The following is a 17,477-nucleotide window of genomic DNA, read 5'->3' as shown; positions in this document are numbered from 1 at the left end:
CATATCAGCACCAACACCTCATACTAGCAGTCATGCACGGTGGTGGAGTCCTGATAATTAGGGCTTGTTGTGCAGCCACAGGACCTGGGAACCACGAACTCCTCTGTACAGTGTACTGAGTGGTATTCTAAAATATGAGGTAATCTGTCTGATTGCTGAAGTTGGGGATGGCAAGAAGACAATGACCCCAAGAACAGCAGCAGGTCTACACCAGAAAGGCTGTAAAAATAAATTAATCAAGGCATTGCAAATGGGACTTTAACAGAGCTTTGCCTGCAAATCAATGAACTGAAGCAATTTTGTAAAGAAGAGTGAGCAGAAATCCTTCAACAATGATTTCTTCAAGTTATTGCTGCTAAAGGTGGTTCCTCGGGCAACAAAATATCTATATGGACGCCAGAGTTCAATGGAAAAAGCAAGTCTCTTGATTTTAGAAAAGACCAATAGAAGGGTTTAAGTTTGTCAAATGTTAAATAGTGCTATTACTTTTGGTGTTTTTGATCTTAGTTTTCATACACCTCAGCAGAGTAGTGGAGCATGTAAGCTGCATTCAGGTTAATGCCTGAGACCGCTGTGGATATGAGCAAGAGATCCAGATAGGTCTCCCTATAATTATCTGTACTAGAGCTGGGACTCGTATCTCCAGATATAATAAGATTTTACAGACCCCAAGATAGCAACTAACAGCGGTCTCAGAAACCACACAGAGACGGGGCTCAGAACTGGACAGCAAAGGTTCTTTGGACATTATTATTACATGAAGGGAATTACCTGCTCGTAGCAAAATTAGAATACAGCATGCTCTTTTCCCCTCACTTTGCTGAAAAAAGGTCTTCCTTAATTCAAAGTAAGGAGAGTTATTTGTAAACAGACACCATGGAGATGTTTTAGGCTGTTGGCGTGAACACACATTCAAGTGTATTTTTCTCTTTCATAGATGGGCAGGGAAACTGTTACCGAGCACTAAAGCAAAGCTGCAAAGAAATGTCATCTTATTTGTAACCAAATACACACACACACACAAAAATAATAAAATCGATTGATTAATAGTTACCATCCGTTAGGGGGCAGCAATGCACACAGAGCGGTTAATGTCAGCAGAATTTTACCAAGACGAATACTGTCGCTCAACAAACGTGTGTTAGCCAGATAACACTAAAGTTAACAGACAGTAGTGCAGTTTTTCCTGTGGACCGCTGTCACAGACCACCATGGAGCTCACATGGTACGTAGCATTCTCACTGCCACTGGTTTCTGTCCTTTGAATCCTTGTGGATATTATTTGTCAGCTTGAGCTAAGTACGCTCGCTACATCAAGTAAGGATTAGCACATGCTGGCTAACAGGAGTTGAGAGAGCTCACTTACGCTTTGTGCGGCGTTGACTTAACGTTATTTATATGGACTCAAATCCCATTTAGTGGCTACCTTAGGAGTAAAACCTTTAATGTTTAACTCCGAACAGGAGCCGAAACATGTGCTTACAAAACGAGGCTGCACCATGTTATTTATCCTTGGCTAGCTGTCTGTCAAGCTGCTTAAATAAGACAGGAAGTTAGAGAACTGTTAGACACTTCCACCATTTAAAAAAAAAAAAAAAAATCTAAATAAATGTTGTTTTACCAGTTAAAAAAATAATGTTGTTTCTATATTATTTCGTTTTTCTCGCTCATTTTTCCAGTATGCTGATACCGTTAGCTAAACACTAGATTTTGTATTGTTTGTACCTGACGTTACAACTTTAATATTTTTTTTTATTTTTTTTTTAATTTATAATCAGTTCTGTTCAAGAATTCATTATAACAACAACAAAACAACTTTTATATTTTGAAAGGGAAAACAGGAAGTTGCACCTGAGAACAGCTGCGCAACATTTCTCTCAGAGAAACACGTGTTTCACTTTGTTTACTCTCTGTTTGGCGGAAACGTTGATTTGATAATAATAAGACTTATACCAGAATTAGAATTATATTTGTGCAAAAAAAATAGTGCATTAAAATATATTTTAATATTTCGTTTATTAAAGTAACTGAAAAATGAAATCAAATTGTGTATATATTACATTTTTTGGATATATTGTGATATTGCTATTATTATCACTGGGATTAAAAAAAAACATCCATAAGTTAAATATGAAGTTGGGGTATTTTTTTCGAAACTTTGAGTCAGATACCTTGAAATTGCGACACTAAGTCAAACCTTTAAGAAAATAACTTCAGAAGGTGTTTTCCCCCCCATAGTCAGTAAATTTTATTTATAAAATACTTTTTTTAAAGTGAATATTGAATATTTATACTTTTGTTAATTATCTGTCAGGTGGCTTTTTTATTTCTTTTTGTCTTACATAAACAAGTTTATCTACCGTAGTAATCAATATTTTTTAATATACAACAGCAATATAAAAACACCAGTTAAATTCTAGAAACGTTTGGCACTTTGGACGGGTTTAATAACAACATAGGGTCTCTAATATCTTTTATTTTTTCATTTTAAATTGAAGGGAAGACCACCCAGTTCCTGAAGGACCTTTCTTTTCCAGAGATGTTTATGACAAATATTCCCTTGCACCTAATATCAGAGAACTGTGGGCCTTTCTCCGAGGGTATGCTATTAAATTAACAGTTAAAGTAAACTATAATTTCAAGTGCATTTACACTATCTGTTTATTCTACTCGTGTTTTCATTCTCCTTCTTCAAGTCCTGTAGAGAATGCCAAAGCCAAACAGGAGTGGGTTGATGGGGCTGCAAAAGTCTCCCGCTCTCCTTCCACAAATGAAGCTGCAGAGTTTAAAGACAACAGTTGCATCAGCAGCCAAGCATCCTGCTGGGACAGCTGTGATAGTGAGGATCTAAGTGCGGACAAAGCCGTTGAAAGAACAGGAGACTTTGAGGATACCAAAAAATCAGGAGCAGAGCAGAAGCAGATTAAGAAAGATGCTCCCTTTCCCGAGCCCAGGCTCCCTTATCCCTGCCTGTCCAACATTTCTAGCAAACAACAGGAGACATTTCTTGGTTTTTTAATGAATAAGAAAACCAAGGATCCTCCAGAGGTATCAGCATTTGCATCTTAATGCTCTTAATGGGAGCTTAGTCCTGGTAGTTGTAATTCCATTACTTGGGGAAAAAAGACCCTGATTTTTTGTTTGCTTGTTTTTTCCAGGTCTTAAAGGCACGAGTGAACAATGAAGTGATGCACTTCAATAGCTACCTCCAAGATGTGGCTAGAATGTGTGCTGATGACTACAATTTCATATCACAAGGAGCTATGCAATATTCAGAGGTACTGATACTCCATCAGTTGCACCTCTCGTTAGCTTTATGTGGTTTAGTTCATAAGCAATGAAACACAAACCCTAATTGTTTTTTCTTTGTTGTTTTTAAGGAATTTTTAAGGAGCTGTTTGGAATGCATTAGGACGCTTCCCCAGTTCTACCAGATCCACGAGCTGACCAGTTTAACAGGAGGGACATTCGATCCAGGGCTGGCGCTGACCTTTGAAAAACAGCTGCTGAATATGGTAATGTACATCTGCAGCCGCTTTTCAGTCTCAGCAGTATCAGACTACAGCCGTATATAATTTAGTTGTTCAGAAATTAAAATGTCTTTTTTTTTCCTTGTTTAAAAATTTTTTATCATCACTTTGATACCTTCTCAGCTTCAAGTGTTGAATTGCAGAATCAGTTTTTTTGCTGTTGATTAAGTTTCTCTATTACCATATTTCTTCCCTTTATTTCTCCAGGGCAGTGTGAATATTACAGACCACAAGATAGTGCCTGCTGATGCACAACTTGCATGGGATTATCAGAGTGTTTCATCAGAGAATCCTCCAGCTAAAAAGGCTAAGGACATGCATGCTGTAAGCAATTGTCTCACTTTTTGTAATTGCTCCATCAAAGTAAGCCACAGACACGTTTTACTGCTAGAATGAGATTCATGACCTCAGGTCTATTGAAATTCTCTTTCGCCTCTTGCAGTTTTCACCAAAGACACCAGAGGGTGTTCATGTCTTGCTCAGCAAAATTAGACCTTATTGCATTTTTCTGAAAGATGCCAGGTCACACATGTTAATGTCAAACCCCGTTTAACTGTAGAAAGTTGTGTATCCACCTGTGTTTGTTTGACTGATACAGAAGATTTTCTCATGTTCTGGTAGTGTGATTTATTTATTTTTTTGTGTGTGTGTGTGTGTTTTGTTTTTTCCCCTCCCTCTCCAGACTGTCAGTGGTGATGGGAATGCTGAGAAGCTCTGTGCTTGTTATGAGCCTCATGTTTGTTTGACTCGAGATGCCTTGGTCAGGCTGCTGGACAACCATGGCCCTGAATTTGTGGAGCAATGGGAACTGCCTGTTTGGGTCAAATTAAACCAAGGAAAAGGTACAGCACACATCACATGCTGTCGTACTGGAAGTTAATTAGAGCCAGTTTAAGTTTTACTTCCAGCAATTAAAAATGTGCTATCATGGTGAAGCGAGAAAAAAATATAGATTACCCTTTTTAAACTTAACAGGTTTTAAATTAAATTCTGTTTTGAAGAATATAGGGCATATTATGACCTAACAAAAACATGCTGCAGAATTGAGCTTCATAGGATTACCAAAAAAGAAAAGAGCAGAAGACATGTTCACATTTTTTAAAAGTGAGAAATAAATTATATGTTTATGAGACACATAGAGTATCTAATACCTCATTGATGCTCACTGTTGTCACCTTCATGAAGTGTGGTGTGCTGCAAAAGTGACGTCACAACTGCTGGCACGCATTACTTTAGCGTCATTTTAGCTTGCTGTGCACCTTTTGTAGTTTTGTAGCCTTGTGCGCGTGCCAGTCATTACTTCCATTTCACTGAAATGTCAGTACAGGAGCTCACAAATTTGAAGAATCTGTAACAACATTGCTGTAACAGCTTGAAAAGATGACACTTCCTGGCAAAAACTGGCAAAAATGTCTTTGCTTCCTGCAACAAGACTGTGAGGACATCACAGTTGGTGCACAGCACAGCCAATGTGGTGACCATAAACTAGGCATTAGGTAGCTATTGTGTGTATTGATGTTATATATGGCCTGACGGTGGTACTGTTTCACATGGCCCTTTTTATTCTTATTCACAGTCGGTAATCAGAAGAAGACTGTGTATATAGACTCGCCACTCCTGAAGACTGAAATGACAGTAAGAGAAAGGAGTCATATCTATCATGAAGAGAGTTTGAAGCGGTCCATCAAGAAGAATGGAAGTAAAAATGTGTTCCATTTGATGACAGAGCTTCCTGTAAATAAGCAGAACCCCTCACAGGTATGTTTATGTGTAAATTAACTGTGGTAGTGGTGGTGTTATCTGGTCTTATTTCATTAGAGCAATTCTTCTTCTTCTGTTTCTGACATAGGAAATTTCCCAGAGGAGTGAAGTTTCTCTGGGAAACAGTGGTCTGGATTTTGAGGTGGATCTCACCGACCTGGAGACATTTGGAGAGACGTCAAAGTGTAAGAAGATCCCAGATGAACAGGGTGGTTATATTAAAAGTAAAAAAGATAGAGGGTCCCCACTTTCAAAAAAGATTAAAACGTTCAGTGAAGAGATGAGCAGCTCCTCAATAAAAACTAACGACTCTGTGTCAGAGCCAGCTCAGCAGGTTTTGAGTGAGCACATTCAACCAGGGACTGAACAAGCAAGACAAGACCCTGCCCTGCAAAGTGATGAAGACCAAGCTTTTACTGGAGACTCGGATGATGAGAAACTGGTCATTGATGACTCGATGTCTCCAGTGAACACTGTCCCAAAACAAAGTAAACCTCAAACTGTAACGTGCTCTGCAGACCCTCCAGTTGTTCCTGCTTCTGAGTCCACCCCTGAAAGTTCAGAGATGTCTTCCCCTCAAAGAGTTACAAGGGCCAGACGGCAAACCAAAAGAGCAAAGGATTCTGGGGACCAGCTAGGTGAGATCCTGCGCATGCAGACAGCCATGTTCAAGTCTGCCAACGAGATGGCCAAATGCTCTGCTAAGTCGCCCACCCGATGTGCAGGGCCATCAGTTCACTCTCATCCAACATTGCTGGTTAAACCGTGTGTGTCTTCATTTTTGGAGAGAAACCAGAGCAAGGATGGCGAAACCTGTGTGGTTCCCCCCAACTCTTCATCCCTCAGTGCTGACACTAAAGAACATAAAAGTTAGTGTTGATTGATTTTCAATATGGTGGTTTAATTTCTGTGTGACGTGATTACCATGCAATGCTTCATTGACTCTCTGCTCCTTTATTGACCCCCTCAGAGCTTCTTTCACAAGACCTGCAGGCTACAACAGAAGATGAGCAAGATTACGAGGTTCCTGTTGAGGGCAGCCTGTTTTATAAACTCTACAGTCTGCAAGACTTGTTACTCATGGTGCGCAGCTCTGTCTCTCTGACCCACACGAGAAAAGTAGGCAGCAGGAAAAACCAGGTATAAACATTCATTCTGTATATGCACAATCCTCAGAATGAGATTTGTTTTTAATATTGACATTTGATCTGTCCCAATAGCATACACCAGTGCATGTCTTGCCTAAGCTGGAGTACCAGTTGTGTTATGGTGTTGAGTGCCTAACCAGGAGCGAGGTATGCAACTTGTGGACAGAGACTTTGCTTCACTCCAGCACAGTATCTTACATAGGTAACGTTTTTATCCTTGTTACTTTCAAACTTGTTGCTTTGAGATACTATTAAAATGATGATGGTTATGTTCCACACATGGTTCTAAATTGAGCTAAAGGAGGGACCCTTTGGCTTTCCTTTTTTTAACCTCGTTGCCAAGGAAATAGCCAATGTATCATTTAGACAGCTTAAAACAGGCCACAATACAATCAGTGGGGCAGATCCTTCCACAAACCAGAGAAATAGTCTTCAGATGACTCATCGTCCTCCTCTGACTGTAATGGTTAGGTTTACTTAGTTGCCATAGCTACAGCCACATGTGATCATGTGTTATTACAGTGAATGCAGTGTGCAAAGCTAAGCTAAGTGTTGTTTTGGGCTTGAGTTGCATTGTCAGTGTCTCCGTGCTGCTTATCTATGACTCAAGATTCGGGGAATGACTGCACCTTTTGTCTGTGCTAGGTTCACTGAACTGACTCATGTAATCTTGACATGCATGTTCTGTGTTCCTTTTGCCTATTGGATTAATTAAACACCTTTATAGTTCACAAAAGGTACACACATTGGCACAAGTTTCATATGTTCAGCTTCACTGCTGTAAATGTAGCCATTCAAGAGAATGGCTAACAGGCCTGTGTGGCAAAATAATGTCTGGTTTTGCCACTAGTGGTAAGAACATTGAGCTATATGAAATAAATAATATCCCCCAGCTATTGAAATTATATGGTGCTAATAGACTTCCTTATTTACTTGGCTCTTTGTGGTTTATCATGTGGTTTGTCATGGGGCATTCTGCTATTGTGTATTTATGGCTGCTGTTGTCAGCTCTAAAACACTCTGCAAATGAAGGAAGACACTGCTGAAATATGCAGGCCTTTCCAGCTGGAGTGGGAGGCAGGGAAGGATCAAGATGAGAGGGGGCCAACGAGCATTTCTTAACACCCACTCAAGCTGGTTAACAATGCTGGCAAATCACCACAGACTAATTACTTTGTGAGCACCAGACATAGCACGGATGATGAAGTGAAGCTCTTGATGTGCACACTAGCTCTTGTTGTTCTCTCAGTTTGTCTTTCACCCTGTCTCCATGACTCTGTAGCGCACATCAATGCACACACATCAAAAGTAGCTCTGCTGCGAAAGCTGCCTGATGACTGGAAGCAGAACGTCTCCTGTGGGTTCAAGTGAGTGTTGTTTCAACAAATGTGTGTCGATAAAAAGGATTAAGCTAATCATCTCAGAATGATTGTGTTACTTAAGATTTCGAGTTTGTCTTCTTGAGTTTCAGTCAGTGTTGATAATCCAGGCCTTTTCATCACCTCTGAATCTGTTAGATGCCAAGTAAAGCAGATAGACTGAAACTTGCTGATGTCTCTTTTCCAGGCTTTCCAAGTCATTAAATATACTCCACCACCTACTGAAAAAACTTACTGGGTAAGTTGTTGCTGACACAAATTATATTATTACTATTTTTGTTTGTATATTGTTGTCATTGAGATCCTCCACCCAAATTTTATTTGATAATTGTAAGTGTGTGCACAGATTTATTAAAATGTACAAACATACATGCAGATACATTATATAAAGCAAAAACAGAGTTTATATAATTCTATCACACTTGAAAGTCAATATTTGGTGTGACCGCCTTTATAATTCAATACAACCTGGATGAACTCTTGGGCAAACTTTCTTTTCATTTCTTTAAGCAGTCTCCAGGAATCGTCCTCCAGGCCTCTTGAAGGACATTCAAAGCTCTTCTTTGAATGTCGGCTGTCTTTTGTTTTATTCTCTGTTAACATGATCCCACATCTTCAGTAATGTTGAGGCCCGGCTTCTGGGGAGGCCAAACCATGACTGATAGAGTTCCATGGTGTGTTTTTCCTCTCCAGTTAAGCTTTTACTGCAATGACGATGTGCTTATGGTCATTTTCATGCTGGAAAAGGAAGCCAGTTGCCAATCAGACTCTTTCCAGATGGTATGGATATAATATCTGACAGCTCTTTTCTATCTTTTGTTAATCTTAAACCATGACTGAGCCTTCACCATGCTTTAGAGCAATAAGACCCCCCCTCCCTCCCTGAGTACTTTTTTTTTTTTTTGCTTGCCCCATTTGGTTCCTTAGCCATCAGAATTGTTGTCTGAAGACCAACAAGGATACCCAATGGATTTACTTTGCCAAATGGATCATCGTGGCATTGCCGTATTGGTCCATTTGATCGACCTTTGTTTTTATTATTTATTATATTTTATTTTCAGATGTTACAGACGGGACAGACATGAGTGAGGGATCCCTCCCTGAGTACTGACACTAATGAACACAAAAGTTGATGTCGATTGATTTTCAATATGTTGGTTTAATTTCTGTATGACTTGGTTAACATAACAGTGCATCATTGACTTCCTGCTCCTTTATTGACCCCCTCAGAGCTTCTTTCACAAGACCTGCAGGCTACAACAGAAGATGAGCAAGATTACGAGGCTCCTGTTGAGGGCAACCTGTTTTATAAACTCTATAGTGTTTGGTTAAATGTTGATGAATTGAATGTAAAGTCTATACCCCAAGGAGTTTTTTTTTTTTTTTTTTTTCAAACTTGCTCATCACCTTCAGGTTATCAGAAAGTTGGCTATTGATTTGTAAAGCTTTGTTTAAGCCGATGAAGTGTTCACACTGTTCGCTCTGGCTGCCTCGGGCTAAAACTGTGACGCAAGTCTGCCTTCATGTTTGCGCTGGAGAATTACTCAATCAGAGAATTACTCAATGACACTCGGTACATGTGTCAACTTCTTTGTCAGCGCTTCATTCTTCATCATTTCTTCCAAGAATGGAGAAATCATTGCAGTGCTACAACATGTTTCTGTGAGTGACACAGTCTCAAGGACTTTGTTTGCTTTTGTAGGTTAGAGGAAGGACGATACCTGATTGCACATAAATCGGGGGAACCGTTTGTGACCATCCTCAAAGCAGCACATGGAAAAGGGAATCTGGGGGGATACGACCTGCATCAGGCCCACAGCTCTGTTCCACAACCCCCGGCCTTTGGCTTTGTGCCTTGGATACCTGTTGATCCAGCTGTAGTCCTGCCCTTCCACCAGCAACATGGAAGGGTCCCCTGCACCTTTCCACCAACACCCATTGTGAAGGTTTGTATTCATGTTTTCGCTACAGTTACCCTGTTAATTCAAAACATTATAGGGAAAAAATCTCCACAACAACAGACATGTGGCCCAGGTTAATAAAGAGCAACAAGAGGAAAGGTTGCTATGTTTATATTAATATCTAGGAAGTCCCCACCCCCACTCCAGAGAATTTGTAAAAGCAAAAATAACTCTTCTAACAAGTTGAACCAGAAGCTGCCTCATATTTGTTAATGGCAAAGCCTAAAACTAACAGCAGGGACAAATACTGAGAAGAGTTATTGGCTTTTCTGGTTTAGATTCTGAGACATTCATTGGAGGTCTGTCTGAAATTTAACATAGCAAATAGCTGAACGGCATTCTTTATTCACTTACCGTAACAGCTTTTGGTAAAACAAGTTTTCAGCCAAGCAACTTTGAGCACTCAGTCCTTCTGAAAATGACAAATAAACATATTCTCTTATTGTCCATCCTACCAGAAAACCAATGGAAGCAACAAGAAGACGTGCAAGCAGAAGAAACGTACAGCCAAGCGTAACATGTATGTGAAAAAGCTAATTCAAAAGTCGTTTTAAGATCCCTTTGTTAATGTATTGTCATATAACTTCATGATTTGCATTAGGAGAGCTGGAGGAGGAGCTGCACATGCATGCCTAAAGAAATAAAAGCAAAGTCCTTAAATTATAAATGTGGATCCTGATGCACTTTTATTCTATATAACCTGTAATTTTGTTCAAAGGTATGTTTGTATGTATTTTGTTTACTTTTTGTGTGAAAAAGAGTTAATAAACTGAAAGTGATTTATAACGTTCGGATGTTTTGACTGTGGGAAGTTGGGATCAGACACACCTAGGATTTCTCCTAACGGCACAAGGCTTCAGTCACTTTGAATAGTGTGTGGGAAAACTTAGCTCTAAAACTCTGACTCGTAGCAGATTAGGGTGGAGTCATGAGTCCACAGAAAGGGGGAGGGAATCCGTCAGGGGAAGTGAAGTGGGAAGCCTTTTCATATCTCTGAAAAGTTGAGCCTCCACACCCAATCCATTTAAACATCACCAGGACAAATCTGTGCATCATCTCAGCTTTTACAGCTCAGGTAAGTGTGCTGGAATTTTGTCAACTGTTTGTTAATAGAATAAAAGGAAGTACGGTTCAGTTTACACTGCATAAAGCTTCAAGGAGTTTTAAGGAGGCATTTTGCATTCACGAATCATGACATATGACTTGCATTTTCACAGTTTGTATAAAAGAGTCTCACTTCTGTTTTAAGTTTCAGTTAAGTTTTAATTCTTCAGGTTCTTAAAGCAGTTTTTTCCCCTTGTCCACGTGTGAAAGAACTCAGTTGCCTTACAACATCGAAGTGCAGCAGCACATTTTCCAGGGCGTGTCACTTCGGTGTTTCTAATGCGTCTGAAATCTTTTACTAGAAACTCCTCTGAATGTGGCAGAGCAGTCAAAAAGAAATAACCATTCGTCAAAGGAATAAATTCCCCTGCAGTCACTCGGCTTTGTAAAAAGCAACAACTTGATTTAACTTCTCTGCCTTTGTTAGAAAGACCTTGCTTTACCTTCTCAAACGATTACATCTCCAGCCAAATTAAACATGGTCTTGTGCAAGTCAGTGATAGGATTATAGCGAGATTTGATTATGAGATTTTTTTTTTCCCCACAACAGTGAAAATGGCTATGGTATCAGAGTTTCTGGGACAGCTGTCTCTCAACATTGGGGTAAAGTTCTGCTTTCTTTTTTTTCTTCTTTATCATGGCAACTCTTATTTTATCATTTATTTGTTGCATGTATATGTAATGTTTAACTTCTCCACCGGTAGCCTGCCACATTTAGCTTTAAGGGTGAGCTTTGTTTCAGTCACATACTAAAATACGTTCTCTGGGAAACTGACATTAGCTGAACTCGTGCACTCAACCTGACCTTTTGTGTGCCACCAGTTTCCTAATGGAGGTTAAGAGGTTAACAACAAAACAGTTAGTTTACTTCTTGCTTTGACTTCTCAGGGTCAGGATCCTTTGTTCCCCACTGTGGTACCTGCTCCTGACTTTGACCCTGATAAAGATGCTGCCAGGATAGAGACCGCCATCAAAACCAAAGGCAAGATCTCTCTCTCCAAAAAAAGGGAAAAAAAAAAAGGAAAAATAAATGGTGCTTGGTTCTGCAAATTCTTGCAACAGATGAGTGACTGGTATTTGTGAGTCAGCCTCGTGGCTTAAAATGTTTGGACCACATTGGGAACATCTCCATGTCCACGCCCCAGTGCTGGCAGAGCTGTGTTCTGGCTGCTGACTGAGAGCTACTGGCACTCCTAACAGCCCACCATCGTGCTGTGGTGAAGAATGTGTTCAGAGTGGAAAAATGTTTTTCTGCAAATAAGAATAGGAGGAAATTACACCTTATGCCCATGTTGCGTTTAAACCTTTACTCAGACACGATATTTGTGTATATCCATCCCCTCTTCTTCTTTTAAAAGGTTGTTGTAGGGATTTACTGATTGTGTCTTTCTTTTGTCATCATAACCTAATCAGATTTCTTAGTATTGTTAAAAAAAATTCATTCATTTGTGTAATTAATGTGTTCAAATCATGTATAATCAGGTGTGGATGAGCAGACCATCATTGATGTCCTAACAAAGCGGACATACGCCCAAAGGAGAGAGATTGCTTTTGCGTATGAAAGGAGGGCAAAGAAGGTACAGCAGGCCTAAACTCCTTCATGGCTTTAAAGCGCCATTCTTTGTCTTTTCAGCAATATGCCAGACATTAAGCATGATCAGGTAATGCTGTTATAATTTATATAGGACATGATCTCAGCCCTGAAGGGTGCTTTGTCTGGCTCACTGGAAACTGTAATCCTTGGACTGATGAAGAGCACGGCGCAGTTTGATGCCTCAGAGATCAAGGCATCCATCAAGGTAAAGTGTGGTTTGTTTGTTTTTTCTCTCTCAGGGAGATTTTGTGGAAGGGCAACACCGCCCTCTGCTGGAAACAAAAAGCCATTAGTCTTATGTCTTCAGATGGCTTTCAGGTGTGATCGTTTAAAATTCTCCTTTTTTCAGGGATTAGGAACTGATGAAGAAACACTGATTGAGATTTTGTGCTCACGTAGTAATGATGAGCTGGTAGAAATCAAGAAGGTCTACAAGGAATGTAAGTACACTTTGAAATCCTGTGTAAAGTTTAGATTACAGTTGAGGTTGCGTGCTTTTCATTTACTATGCATTGTTCTTGTTGTATTACATATCATATCATGTCTTAATCAGTCATAAATCAAGTTATGTGACTACTCTGGTTTCAAGAGATGGCTAAATCCCCGACGTGAAAATCTAATTTTTATAGTGTTCAAAAAGGAACTGGACAAAGATGTGGCTGGAGATACTTCTGGAAACTTCGCTAAGTTACTATTGGCTCTTGTGCAGGTGAGACGTAGCTGCATTGTTCCTTAAGATTTACATACATATAGGTGACAAATTAAAAGAAACTTTCATAATTACATCCATGCAGGCATTTGGTGCCAAATATAACCTGTAAAAATGACTTTTCAGCAGTTGCTTGTGAAAATGACCTGAATGTTGTTTATTTTGCTGCAGACCAAGAGAGCTGAACCGTCCTCTATTACAGACTATGAAAAGATTGATGAAGATGCCAGAGTAAGTTGTTTGCCTTTGAATTAAACAGATTTTTGTTTGGGTCTTATATTCCCGTCATGTATAGAATAATAGAATAATTAATATAGAATAATTAGACACGAATGAAATTTTTTCGTTGTCCATGAACGGCTCTTTTCTGTGCCACAAGCTAAATTCTGGCACTGTTTAAGGATATTTCCTCATGCCTAGGCTCTCTATGATGCTGGAATAAAAATTAAAGGGACTGATGTGGCGACCTGGATCTCCATTATGTCTGAGAGAAGTGTACCCCACCTCCAAAAAGGTGCCCCATCCTTTTTACTAAGAGCACTATTAATACATGTGGATTTGTGATCCTCTGTTGCAAGTTGTGAAATGGACCCATTACACCACTCAAAGATTTTTTTCTTCTGTGTCTTAGTATTTCAGAAGTACAAGAGTTACAGCCCCTACGACATGCAGGAGAGCATTGTGAAGGAAGTTAAAGGAGACTTGCAAACATCCTTCCTGGTGCTAGGTACACTTTAGCAGTGCATTTAGATTATGAATGAACGACAACGCCCCAGTTTTGGTTTAAGAATTCCTTTCAAAGTGATAAGAAACATATCTGCAGAATGTAAGATGTACTCCTGTTAATATTTGTTCTTTTTATTTGTTCCAGTTCAGTGCTTTGAAAACAAACAGCTGTACTTTGCCAAAAGACTCAATGAAGCCATGAAGGTACTCGCACTACTGTTCTTTTCCTTTTTCTTGAGATGTGGCTATTTTGAGGGCTAGACTGTTTTTTTGTTTTGTTTGTTTTTTTAAATCTAGCAGATGTAAGAAATACATCTGCTTGTGAAAGTGTAATTTAGCTGCAGGAACACAGAGAATCCAAAGTTGACAAAAGTTATCTTACAACAGTGTTGCATCAGCTGCTGCAGTTAAGTTTGGAGCGTGTGCAACTTAAGTGCTGACTTGTGCTCGTTTCCTCAGAGTAAAGGGGCCAAAGAGAAGATGGTGACCAGAATTATTGTGTCACGCTGTGAGGTGGACCTGAGAAAAATCTGCTCTGAATACAAGTCCTGCTTTGGGCAATCTCTGCAACAGACTATTATGGCAAGTGAATTTTCTAACCTGCCTCTGGTCTATGAGTGATTTACAGTAAAGCTTGTTCTGTCATGCAGCATGTCTGACTTGCTGTTTCTGTTCCTTCTCCAGGAACATACCAAGGGAGACTACCAGAAGGTACTGCTTGGCCTCTGTGGACCAGGGCAATAAAAAGAGTCATCAGATGCAAAAGAGCCTCTTTAGCTGGAAAGCTGCGCTTTGAATATCAGCTGGAGCCCTCCTAAGCTCATCTCATGTTTTCTGGATTTGCATTTGAATGCAACATTTAAGGAGAGATTTTTTTTGTCTTTTTTTTTGTATTTCATACATGAAGAGTCTGTGTCAAGGTTTGTTTGTTATACCAAAACGGAAATAAAGTTGCTTTGTTTGAACATTGCTCATTTTTTTGCCTCAATGTTGCTTTATGTGGATGTTTACATGAATCGCCACCAGAGGGCGATATATGTAAACGGTAAAAGCAGCTGCAGAAAGCTCTGCCCCTCTGTCTCTGGGCCTTACATTGCCTATATCTGCGGAAGGAATGCAGATATGTAAAAAAAAAACAAAAGATATATGACAAAATATTTTTTTAACAGCAACCTTTTTACCCACCATTATTATCCTTATTCTTAATTATTGGGCATTTTATAAATATGTGAAAGGAAATGAAAATGACAAAAAACATTTTGTCTGCACAAGAAATGAAAATACATTTCTGAGCTTTGAATATATAAAAAAAAAATACTGTATACATTTTCTTCCAATTCAGACATTCGATGGCAAGCCTCATTTGCAAACATAAAGATTCACGACCATAAAAACATTAATGTACAGTGTGAGCAGTGCTGCGTGTTTTCAGATAAAGAATTACAAGAAAAAAGCTTCGGTTTCCACTATGAGATTCCATCAAGATGATTTAATCATTAGTGTGTTTTTCTGTGTTTGTTTGGTGCTAATATTTTAATTGAAAATGTTAATTTTACCTCCGGCCAAGATGATTTGCATACCACTAAACAAGTGTCTATACAACGTGTTTCTGCTGTTTAGTTTGTGGTCTCTCAGGATGAAATAACCACCACAGTGTTGTCAAGGCATTTCTACTGAAGTATAAGGGAAAAAAATAGCCCCAAAAGGCAAGTTCAGTGCTGCTGAACACAGCGATGAGGAAAGGATCGGAAGGAAAGTGCAATAATCTTGCGAAAATAAAGCGGCGTGCTGTGGCTCAAATATGACAGAAGCCCATCTGTTACTGTGGGAGAAACCGCCTGATAAAATAATGCTTCTGTCAAATATTTTCAGTGGTTGAATGGCTGAGAAGAGAAACGGCTTCAAATTTTAACAAGGCGTCAGATTTATGGTCATTTTGTAATAATATTGATGAGAACATTAGCCCTTTGTGATGGTTTGTGTTTATGAGCAATAAAAAAATAAAATATAGCATAAAGTAAGATAAAACAGTATTTTGCAAAGGAGTGAGTGAGATTTATGCACGCATACAGTGACAGATTAATCTCTGCATCATAAAGGGAAAAGTACCACCATATTTTTCACTTTTTTTATATGGATGTACAACATGCTGTTCTGTTCAAGGCCAGCCCGTTGGGACCTCCAGCAAACCCAAGGGGAACTCTCTTCTCAATTGAAACGATGCAATTTACTGTCCCAAACACTGGCACTTCATCATTCAGGGGACTTTAACCCCATGAATGTCAAACAGAGCATGCTGGGAAGGAGATGGAATACCTCACATTACCATAACAACTAGAGCCAAATGACAAGCACTCTGAAGTCTAAAAGGTGAAGAATAATACCATATAATCACCTAATAACATCTGAATAGCAGAAGAGAGTTTGGAATACTTTATATTTAGGAAAAAGCTCTGTGAGGAGGGGTTTTTTTTGTCAGTTGGATCCTGATATGGATCCTGTCAGGCACCTGTACCTCAGTGTCTTTAAAGGTCACACAAAAATCCTTTTCTTCTTCTACTTTCAAACATTTTTGTTAGTTTGATCGAATATGTGGAAAAAGCCCTGCACCCGCCCATCCGCCCCACACCCCCACCTGAGAGAAAGGGCCCGGGCAATCGCTTTAGGCATCCAGCGGCATTAAAGTTTCACAGTACAGCTGTATAGCTGCTGCTGCCCCGCCAGACATACCAACTGCACACCGGGAAGGTATTAGTTTGTGCTTTTTATTAATTAATTGCATTAAACAGAACTTCCAGTGTAAGGGACCGACAGCTTCTTCACGCTTGCCTTCACTCCTCTCTCCTTGACGCATCTGAACCTGGCTTAGTATATTTGTGCAGAGCACCAAAGGGTGTTTAATTATAGAGTAGGGGGCCACCAGGGTTTGATTTTAATTGTGTGCATCTGTGTGTGTTTGCGTGTGTCTGCACGTTTGCCTGCAGCTCTATAGGTCGCGGGCATACTTTAAATCAGAACTCCTACAGGCTAAGCTGGAAGACCGGGCTCCCTCAACACATCCACAGAGCCGTGAGAGCCCGAGTTTGATTAATATTTTCGTAATTATCATTATTTAATTCAGCAAAACCACAGCTTCTTCAGTGAAAGCGCGGCCTTTGTCTCTGTGATGCTGAATATCCTGGCTCATTAAGGGCACGCAGAGATCCTGTATATGGTAAATAAGAGGCTGTGTCTCATGCTGCTGCCCCAGGGAGAGTTGGCACCACTCTGAAGGACATCTCCTTCTAAAGAATGGCGCTCTGCTGATGTTTCTCGGCTCAGACCGTAGAGCTGGATCCCCTGCCTCTGGCATCGTCAGGCCCGCTTCCTTTTATGAGGCTCAAACTGAGACAACAGCACAGGCAGATGAGCGCTGTGCACTCGTCATGCCATCAGGCTGCTTCCTTTGTACAGTCGACTGGTGATTGAAACAACATAAGAGAGCAGAATAAGGCCTGTCTCCTCTCGGGTTTTGGCTCCAGTCAGACCATCTACAGACACGAAAGACATATGGAGAAGTTTATAA

The 17,477-nt window shown here is 39.9% G+C and overlaps 2 protein-coding genes across 2 annotated transcripts; both read left to right on the top strand.

Moving 5' to 3' along the window:
• The first annotated feature begins 1,044 nt into the window (after positions 1 to 1,044).
• Positions 1,045 to 10,565, top strand: ice2 (interactor of little elongator complex ELL subunit 2). Its single transcript, XM_082542128.1, has 16 exons — positions 1,045 to 1,225; positions 2,499 to 2,600; positions 2,697 to 3,048; positions 3,159 to 3,278; positions 3,381 to 3,515; positions 3,738 to 3,854; positions 4,213 to 4,372; positions 5,107 to 5,288; positions 5,380 to 6,160; positions 6,262 to 6,431; positions 6,512 to 6,641; positions 7,722 to 7,806; positions 8,006 to 8,056; positions 9,521 to 9,764; positions 10,238 to 10,299; positions 10,381 to 10,565. The coding sequence occupies exons 1-16, from the start codon at positions 1,212 to 1,214 to the stop codon at positions 10,421 to 10,423; spliced, it is 2,748 nt and encodes a 915-aa protein (XP_082398254.1). The 5' UTR covers positions 1,045 to 1,211; the 3' UTR covers positions 10,424 to 10,565.
• A 156-nt stretch (positions 10,566 to 10,721) lies between these two features.
• Positions 10,722 to 14,877, top strand: LOC309711693 (annexin A2-A-like). Its single transcript, XM_082542136.1, has 13 exons — positions 10,722 to 10,854; positions 11,434 to 11,486; positions 11,772 to 11,865; positions 12,366 to 12,460; positions 12,569 to 12,682; positions 12,827 to 12,917; positions 13,107 to 13,186; positions 13,358 to 13,417; positions 13,607 to 13,700; positions 13,818 to 13,913; positions 14,058 to 14,116; positions 14,372 to 14,494; positions 14,597 to 14,877. Exons 2-13 carry the CDS (start codon positions 11,439 to 11,441, stop codon positions 14,654 to 14,656), a joined length of 1,014 nt encoding a protein of 337 aa, XP_082398262.1. The 5' UTR covers positions 10,722 to 10,854; positions 11,434 to 11,438; the 3' UTR covers positions 14,657 to 14,877.
• Positions 14,878 to 17,477: the final 2,600 nt, after the last annotated feature.

This window comes from Aulonocara stuartgranti, assembly GCF_965226115.1.
Source record: "Aulonocara stuartgranti genome assembly, chromosome: 7".
Taxonomy (NCBI): domain Eukaryota; kingdom Metazoa; phylum Chordata; class Actinopteri; order Cichliformes; family Cichlidae; genus Aulonocara; species Aulonocara stuartgranti.
This window is presented reverse-complemented; position numbering and strand designations above follow the sequence as displayed.